Source organism: Athene noctua, chromosome 6 (assembly GCF_965140245.1).
Source record: "Athene noctua chromosome 6, bAthNoc1.hap1.1, whole genome shotgun sequence".
Lineage (NCBI taxonomy): Eukaryota > Metazoa > Chordata > Aves > Strigiformes > Strigidae > Athene > Athene noctua.
The window spans coordinates 42,937,525-42,947,043 of NC_134042.1; the positions used below are offsets into that span (position 1 = coordinate 42,937,525).

Below are 9,519 nucleotides of genomic sequence, written 5' to 3' on the forward strand. Positions count from 1 at the left end.
GCCTTTAGCAAAGAAACATTAATTGAAACCCTGTATTTCAGTTTTGACATACTGAATTTTTAATTAAAAAAATACAACTTAAACATTTCCAGACAGTAGTACAGCTGTGTACTCTAATAGCCAATTTAGATAAGCATGGGCCACTATTTTTTAAAGGGAGCTTATGTTCATAAATATCTTATGCACTTTGGAAATTCTCTTAAGTATTTCTGCCCATACTTAGAATTATCTCGGTTCACCAGTAAAAAATATTTTTGAGTTATTCTACAAACCTTGAAAATAAGGAGAAATTAATTTGGCTTTATAGGACTATATCTAGAGAACTGGAAGTTTTGCATTCATTTCTTAAGCACCACTGCATTAATGAAATAATTATCTTAAAGGCATTCAGATATCTGCTACTGCTGTGGTCTTCTCAGCATATTTGATATGAAAGAATCTACTTGGACTTAGCCTAATTCAGTGAAACTCCCAGCGCCATCCTGATGTGTTGGAAGGATCTGAATGGAGAAAAGCAGACAGAGACAGGGACAGAGACTGCTTCTAAGTAAAGCCTACTGTAGGAAATTATTTGACTTATAAGGAAATGTTTGCTTTAGCCAGTAAGTCTAATATATTCTTGGGGTTTTCTTTATACTGTTTCACAGAAACTTATCTGCCCTTCATAGACAGATTGATCCTTGTACCTTCATCTATCTCTGCTTACCACACCCTGGATATCAGAAGATAATAATGTAGGATCGTGTTCCCTGCTTGGTCCTTTCTTCAAACAGTCACAACCAGGATTCACTTTGACACTACCACGTCCAGCTTTTGAAGCCAAACGGTGTTTCCCTGGAGCTGTTATGCTGCCAGACTCTTTATACTTGGATGCAGAGCTTAGCGCCTGGACTTTGTAGGCTAACTCAAGGATGTCTGGAGGGACATGGATTGGTTTGGGGAGCCTCATCCAACAGCTTGAGCTGATCCATCTACACTGTGATGTGTTAACCCTCCTGCAACTGAAGTGCTGTGTGCATGGATCTGGACATTTAGGCATGGCTCCCTGTTAGAGAAATGTCTTCTCTTGCACATAGATTGCCAACTGTCCACCCTGAGATCACAGGGTGGACATGGACATTTAGTTCCCATGAACATAAAGCTATAGACTGATAACAGGTTTACTTCTGCTACCCTACCACTACCTGGCAAATTAGGAGCTAAAGGCAAAATCTGCTACAAAATACAGCTTGGCCTTGGACTAGCAGATAAAGGAATCGCTTCTATGGCATATTTCTGTCCTACTGTCCTATGTCTGAGTTGGGTGTCTAGATGACAGTGCTGGCAATGAAGACACAAAACTAGCTTGTGTCCAAGAGGCAGGGTTACCTTCAAGGAGTGCCCCAGGCAAGCTAATGCCTCTTCCCATGCTGGACAACATAAGAAGCATGTGTATGGGTGCAACCCACCATGGATGGGGCTGTACTCCTTGCAGAACTAGTATGTGCTCAATTGCACAGTTCTCAAGTTCCAGTGTTCACAGACTTTGATTGTTGACTTAGAGCTAACACATTCAATAGAAAGGTCTGACAGCCTTAGAGGTCAGATTCTCAAAAATCCATCAGAAAACAGCCCTATCTAAATGACAGTAGTCTTTATTTATTTTTAGTGGTCTGATATTTATATAGCTCAGGCGATCTCAGACAAATTCATGGAAGGCAAAGCTAATAGGCCCATGATCTGGTGCAGGTCAGGCATTATTCTGAACAGCAATGAAGAGCTCCAGGACACCTGAGTGTTGCAACTTTTGCAGAGCTCATCCTTTGGAGGAACAATACATTTTCCATCATGAGTAACAAGATCAGTGGCAGAGTCAGTTTTTGACAAGTCTGCATTCAAAACTATACATTTTGAATTTAAAATGCAAATGTTCCCATCACTATCATCCTGATTCACCACTTACTGAAGTCAGTGGAAATATTCCCACTGATTTCAGAGGAGTAGTAGTTCAGCGCCAGCAATCCCAGATCAATGAGCAAATGGCAAATGAACTGGAATAAAACCATGACCTTGTCTGACCTACCTGTGCAATAGCAAACTGGTCGTAGAAAGCAGAGTTTTCTAAGTTCAGCTCAAGATCTATATCCTGTAATTCTTCACAGCTACCCAAGGAAGGCATTTGGAGGGGAAAAAAGAAAATTATTTCAGAGATTCCAAACAGGCAAACCAATTATGGAAGAAAGCAACATCTTAAAAGTGGTTCAGAGAGTCACAATGGCATGTTCTATCAAAAGATATTTAAGTTATTGCAGTAACCAGCTTGCTTGCCAATCTTCTCTAAAACTAGGCTAAAAAAGGCATGTAATTACTTTATTTTAAAATATATATATATATATAATTATGTAAGTAATAACACCAATCTTCGTAAGTGGAACTGTAATAGTTATTATGAAAACAGTATACTTAAAACCCTCTTCTCCCACTACCCTCAAGCCTCCCACATATACACATCTGGCATCACCCCAGGCTGATTGCTTCACCCCTCAATGAAACAAAGTGCACGAGCCTCCATTACCTTTTGACTTCATCAGGAAAAGCCTCAGAAGAAGGGATTGTGTGGGTGTTTTTGTTTCGGATGCTCCAGCAAGGAGACGATACTCTGATGGTAACATAGAGGCTGCCTACAGATTTTACAAATAACTTGGACTTTTACTGGTGTGAAAAAAATTCCAGGATTTTGAGGTTGTCTTTCTATCTCTTGGTTGATTTCTGCAGCCTCTTCTCTCTCCTTTTCAGTGCTGTCGGCCATCTTGGGTTCTTATCCGAATATTCGATTAGACGTTTTTTGTAATTGAATTTTTAACCGAATATTCGAATAATTCGATTAATCGTTGCAGCCCTAAACAGAACATTTACTATGGCATTTTACAACATATGACAATGTGCAACAGAAATGTATGCTTTAAGTAGTACGTTTATTCAATATCATATGACATAAAATGTCACCTTTTCCTCTCTCTTCATTGTTATTTGTTTGATAGGAAAAAAATCTACCTCAGCTTAGCATGCTTCCTATTAGGAGCATAAGCATCGTGGGATACAGTAGACCATTTTAGGAGCTGTACATTTTGTGCACTGTAAAAAAGTATCAATCCTCTCTACTTTGCACTTAAAAAGTACTTTCCATTCTTCAGCTCTCAGCCGTCCACAGCACCTTGGATGATGGTGCACTGTGGCACAGGCAGGATGAGTGACTTGCCCGCTGTCACACAGCAGGTCAGTGGCAGAGCCAGGACAGCAAGCCGGGAGCCCTGACTCCCAGTCCCCTGCCCTGCTCACAAGGCCACAGTCCCCCCATTCTTACAGCACGTCCCAATCTAGCTCTCCTTTGGAGATGAAAAATTTTAAACTAATGGATTTCTTTTGCATATGACTGTGACTCTTAAAGAGACCATGAAATGCCATGGAGATGTACTTTTCTTTGTGGGGAACTAAATGCAAGAAAAGTTTGATTTGCTTTTTTTGTTCCAGATGAAAAAAATCTAGATCTCCACATTACACATGCCTTCTCCCTCTTGCACACCTTACATGTAATGACTACAGTTTGTAACAGCACTGTTCATTTGTGCATATATGAAAGAAAAAAAAAAAAAAAAAAAGGAAGAAAACGTATTCTTCAATACTAACCTATTTGGCATGCTTCCTTTTTCAGTAATTGCATCACACCACATGTTAAATCCTACACTCACTATAGTGCTAGCAATAAATGTGATAAACACCACAAAGGCGCTGATCAGCAGATTCAGGAAGGCATAAAAGAAAGAGCTGCAATAAAAAGGAAGAAAAATGTAACTCATAAACAGCTGAAACACAACATCAGCAGTCTCTCTAAGCAGCATACACTGGGCACAAAGATATCAGTTTCCATTTGAAACACATCTGCTTTAATTAAGAACACCTAATACATAGAAAAACTATGGATTATGATTTTGAGTCATATTATCTTTATTTCCAAGTGCTTCTGATTTTTTTCCACCATAAGAGGATGGGGTTTTAAATCATAAATACTAAGTGGCAATTGTTCATACACAGCATGGCTTTCATTAGCTGTAATGATGAAAATCACCATTGTTAAAATAAATGTCATTAGCTCAAATTATATAGTAACTGGAGCTAAAATTATTTCATGACTAAAGTGATAATTGGGGACAAAACTGCCTAGGAGAAGAAAACTAAAAATAAAACAACACAGTACTGATAGATATAATCATTTTAAGCAATGTAACACAAGATACTGCCATCATAGGACACGAATATCAGTTTTATGGGCAATTTGCAGAGCAGGCCAGCTTCTCCTGGGACTTCTCTGGCTTTGGTGTCAGTATGTTATTTCTGCCAGCTGAATGTCAATTTACTTCAGCCCTGTTAAGTCTGCCCAACCAGGGCCAGCCTTAGGCACGTGCTGTGTTTGGAGTGGTAGGGGGGGGAAATACTTTCAAGTAGTCCCATAAGTCCAAGGAATTGTCTACTCATCTTCCAATCTCATTGCTTAACTCTCCCCCTTAATTCTAGTTAGTGAAAATTTTCTAATCCTTTTCTCATTCATCTGGTCAAGCACTTCACCACTTGAAACTGCTCTTGGTGGCACTTGGAAAGTCTCATCATTTGAAAACTGGACATCTACTCTAGGTTGGAGAAAGACTGGTAACTCCAGGAGACAGGTCATCCTATTCAGGTTAGGTGGTAAGGATGAATATGATTAATTTAATGCCAGTACCACTCATTATGCTGAGAATAAATGGAGTCTGCTCATCCCAGAGAACAAAAAAAACCCAGTCATTTCTTTTACCTAGTGGCTTATTAAATGAAAAGCCAAGAGGCTTTTTGAGTCAATGTTTGAATCCTGAGAAGGTTCTTGGCTGGTCACTCCTAATTTATACAGGCTGTACATGATGAGACTATGCAACCTCAGTAGGATTTCTTCAAAATGAGATGGGTAAACAGTTACCAGTAGGGTTCAGATGTCTGTTTCTGGGTTGACATGGCTTTAGATGGGCTGTCTAGGCTGTCTCCAACATGATGGTCGTCCCATCCCAACACTGATAGAAAATAAGTGAAATCAATCACCTTCCAGAAATTCTCTTACAGTCTCTAGTGGGAGCTGGATGCCAGGACACCTGATGAATGATGAATGTTGAGATGAATCCTACTCCTACCCTTTGGACTTGGTGGACTAGATCAGACCACCTCTGCAGAATGCCAGGGTCACCCATACAGCAGAGGAAGTTGGTACAAGCACACCAGTCTTGCCTGTTCGCTGTCCCTGCCTTGATTTCACACCTTGCCTAGATTTCAGTGTTGCTAAAGCCATACCCACTGGGTACACCTTAGCATGGTACACTGGCCTAAGAGTCAGAAAAGACTTGAGTTGTCCACTGAATTAAAACAGAGTTAACACCAGAATTAGTAACATCTCTAGAAAAGGAACAGTTCCCAGGAGTATTCAGTGCATCATCGCCAGCCCAGGACCTCTCATCCTCCCTCTGCTTCCTACCCTGCAGCACAGAAGTGCCAAGGTCCAGAACTGGACCTCCCACTGGCAAAGCAGGGCTGAGTGTTGCACTTGATTTGCACCAGGCAAGCAGTAACCATCACCATGTGCTGGAGGTTCCTCAGGCCAGGGCATCCTGGTCGAGAACTGTGTTAATCTGGCTCTCTGCCTCATCTATTTTTTTGCTTATGTCAGAATTCCAAGCTACATGTTCCAGATCGAGTGGAAGCCTTGTAATGATAAATGCTTACACTCAAAGTAGAAGTTGCTTTGCAGTCCTAGTAGTGAAGTATCTGAGCTGTGTCTCTACCTTTCAGCTGAGCTGAATAGTCCCAGGCCCAGAGCATGGCTGGCAGCCAGCATTTGCTTTTCCTACTCCTGCAGGCAACTCAAGCTCAGTCTGTCTGTCCCTGAGGCATGGGGTGCTGAGACCCTTTTAAGAAGTATTTTTAACAGTCCTAACTATCTGCTGGCAATCATTCAGAGCCATTGCACATGAAGACTGGCCACCTCGCTAGGATGCACAGGGTGCTAACCCTGACTGCTATAGGATCAGCAGTGATGTCGTTCTGGTTCCTCATCAACTGCCTCTAATCAGAAATGGCAATTATCATTCATGGTGAGGAGCTCGCATTTATCTCTCCATCTAAACAGACCTGTTTTCATGCCCATTTGAAGCGTTAACAAATGGCTGTCTGAAATCAGAACAGCATGTGTCCTCCCTGCTTCTCAGACAGACAGCAGCAGATCTGGTACAGGACAGACCTTCCTCCTTACTAGAAAACTGCTGTTTTCAAGCAGCTTCCCTCTCGTCTTATCTTACCCTTCTGTGATGCTCTGTGGTTATCTCATCATGCCAACTTGCTCCACCTTTGCTCCCCACCACCCCACAGCCTTCTGCTTCCTTGCTTGCCTGGAACAACTATGAACAGTGTTATACAACTGCTAATGCTCAGTCCAAAGGAGCCTGAAAGCAAATCCTAAAGGGACAATTTTCAAGGGCCTGCCCAACAGTTTTGAACTAAATAACCACATTTGGAAGCAGGCCAAATATCTGATCCAAATTTCTATTACAAGCTTTTTACTGCTGGTTTCTTCCAGTTCTAAACTGAAAAACTGGAAAAAAAAAAAAAAAAAAAAAAAGCATCTAGTTTCAGCTAATCGTCTATAGGTATCTGATCACTTGAGGAAATTCAATTTGAATGTATTAAAAATTACATGGTCATACTTAGAACTTGTAAGGTAAGGTTTATTATGGAAATAAGTTTCTAGTCTATATTTCCTACAGCTTATTTTAGTATTAGGCAACTTAAGAGTGGTCAGGAAGAGCTAGAGAGGCAACACTGCTACACAGTCCCCAGTATTACCAACATCAGGGTGTTGTACAGGTCCAGATGTGAGTAACAGCCACTGACTCAGGAAACCTCCAGTCCAAATAAACCTGGACACGAGTCATTTACCCTTGGCATGGTGCCTAGACCATAGGAAAATGTCTTTCTTTAGCCTAGCCAGCCACCAGCATGTGCTCCTGCTTTTCCACCTCTGTGCAGCTGGATGTTTGGATGGCCTGGCCCCATAGCACCCACAGGCTGGGTCATCTGTGTTGGAGGCTTTATCCAAGGTGGCAGAACAGGCCACCAGAGAGACAAGCAGAGAACGCAGCACTCCCAGGCTGCTGTGTGGACCACCAAGCCTCTCACTCTACCTGCTGGTGTCTGATGCCCCTTGGTTTGTCTGAGCTCAGTAACCAGCTGCCAGTGCAGCTCTGCAGCTGCTGCAGGGAGCACTCAGCGTTGCTCTCATGTTGTAACCAAGCAATAGTTATTCCCTGCAATAGTCACCATGTCCACCACAAAAGCAGGATAAAAAATAGAGGGGGACCACCAATTGCTTCATTCTGCTCCCCCTTGCACAACCACGTTGTTTCAAGATTATTCATACACCTGCTGTACACCTGGGGAAGACGCCCCCTTTGCAGGGACATGCAGTGGTACCATGGTCAGGAGGCACCTGCGAGCCCCAACCTCCAGCATCGCCCCACGGCCCCCAGCACCCTCCATGCCCACCACAGCTGAACTGGCCAGATGCTGTTCCCAGGCTGCCAGAGGGCAGTGGGTGCGTAATGGTGAATCTGGCCTCCACCCCAAACCCCTGCAGGGGGGCATCCTCTGGAGAGGGTCCTGGACACAGGTGGGGCTGGACGTGATGTGTGTGCAGACAGACGCAGGCAATACACTGCCTCACCCCAAACCCCTCGAGGGAGTAGGATGACCTGGATGGTGCAAAGCCCTGTGCTTCACTCCCAGGCTTCTCCCACTTGTCCCAGCCTGCAGGAGGGATGGGCACCCCCTGCCCTCCCCGGGGATACTTACTCCTCGTGCCCTTTACAGAGGAAGAAGAGGGTCCTCCAGGCCTGCACTGTGGCCAGCAGCAGGGAGAGGAGCCCGGTGAAGATGCTGAAGCGGCAGGCAGCCTCGGGCCCCCACTCCTGCACGGTGAAGCGCTGCCTCTCCACTGTCAGGTTGGCGTTGAGCCACATGCCCTCGGTGAAGAGCAGGCACCGGCCGTGGAAGTCGTTGCCATTCTCGGAGAGCGGTACCACCACGATGAAGCTGAAGAGGAAGGCCAAGAAGTAGCAGATGCACTGAGCGAAGAGGAAATTGCTGAGCGCCATGTCCGTGTCTCTGCGCAGGCAGAGGGAGGGAGAGAGGGAGGGAGGGAGGGAGACAGGCAGGAGGGAGAGATGCAAGAGGGAGGGATGCAAGAGGGAGGGATGCAGGAGGGAAGGATGCAGGAGGAAGGGATGCAGGAGGGAGGGATGCGGGGCAGGAGGCAGGGAAGGATGGGGGGATGAGGGGAGGAAGCCTGCAGCAGTAGGGGGTGGGGAGGGAGGATGCGCAGTGCAATGCAATGCGATGCCTCCTCCGGGCACAGCTGCTGCTTCTCCCGCAGCCAGAGCTGCCCCCACTGATGACTTCAGGTCTTGTGGAAGGGAATGGAGAGGAAAAGCTGTTGCAGCACATCTCTCGTTTTAGGGAAAATCTGGACGCTGATACACCCTTGCGACCAGGGGGTTAAATCAGTCCGTACCTCCCCAGCAGGGCTGGGTACCACTGGCTCTCAATGGGGTATCCCCCTAATGACATAAGACACTGATGTCACCCGTGTTCATGGCTGTGACATGCCCCCCTCTGCCACAAAAAAAAAACCCCAAACAAACAAAAAAAACACAACAAAACAAAACAAAAACAAAAACAAAACAAAAAAAAAACCACCAAAAACAAACCAACCAAAACCAAACCAACCAGCTCATCCTGGCTGCTGGATCCCAGCAAGTTTTGGCCCCAGTTTCTAAAAATCTGGCCACTAGCCTCAGATGGTGGCAATAAGGGACAGGGCACACAGCCCCCCTAGACCTGCAGACTGAGTGATTTTGTTCCTAGCCCAGCTTGTCATCCCCACAACAAGATATTGCAAGTGGCAGCAAGGGCTCACCAGAAGTGGAATAATTTTTGTTGAGCCTTGGTGTCAGTTAGGGGCTGCCCCGGGTTGGGATCACCTGCATTGTCCCCTGTCTGGCAGACAGAGTAGGGGTGCAAGAAAATAACCCTAAACTTCAGCTTAACATCAGTCTGAGAACGGACCAGAACAGTAATGGTATGTGCATGGCAGGGACAGTCACTGCTCACTCAGTTCCCAGGGGTGAGCATCCACCCTACTGTGCACTGCCAGGGACCAGCCCCCTGTCCTGCACCACTCTTGGAAAGACATCACAGCATGCCCTCAGCTCTAGGGCCCAAAACTACATGGCTGGGATGCAATAAAGCAAAAGGCATCAGAGACAGGAATGTGACTTGTGCTCAGTTCCCCACCCCCCACCCCACCCCGCACAAAAAATCCAAATTAAATTGACCCTAAATAAGAGTTTCTGCGCAATCCCAATTTCATGTTTCCATCTAAACAGGAATCCTCTTTCCAACACAAGACAC

General features: G+C 44.9%; 1 protein-coding gene across 2 annotated transcripts in view; it reads right to left on the reverse strand.

Annotated features, from left to right (window-relative positions):
- Positions 1-8,389, reverse strand: part of TMEM179 (transmembrane protein 179) — a 30,810-nt gene extending 22,421 nt beyond the window's left edge. For both annotated transcript variants that reach the window (XM_074908773.1, XM_074908772.1), the window contains exons 1-3: positions 7,903-8,389; positions 3,667-3,804; positions 2,063-2,141 (exon numbers count right to left, since the gene is read on the reverse strand). In XM_074908773.1, the coding sequence (XP_074764874.1) occupies positions 2,063-2,141; positions 3,667-3,804; positions 7,903-8,204 (519 nt within the window). In that variant the 5' untranslated portion in view covers positions 8,205-8,389. The remainder of the gene's footprint in view (positions 1-2,062; positions 2,142-3,666; positions 3,805-7,902) is intronic.
- Positions 8,390-9,519: the final 1,130 nt, after the last annotated feature.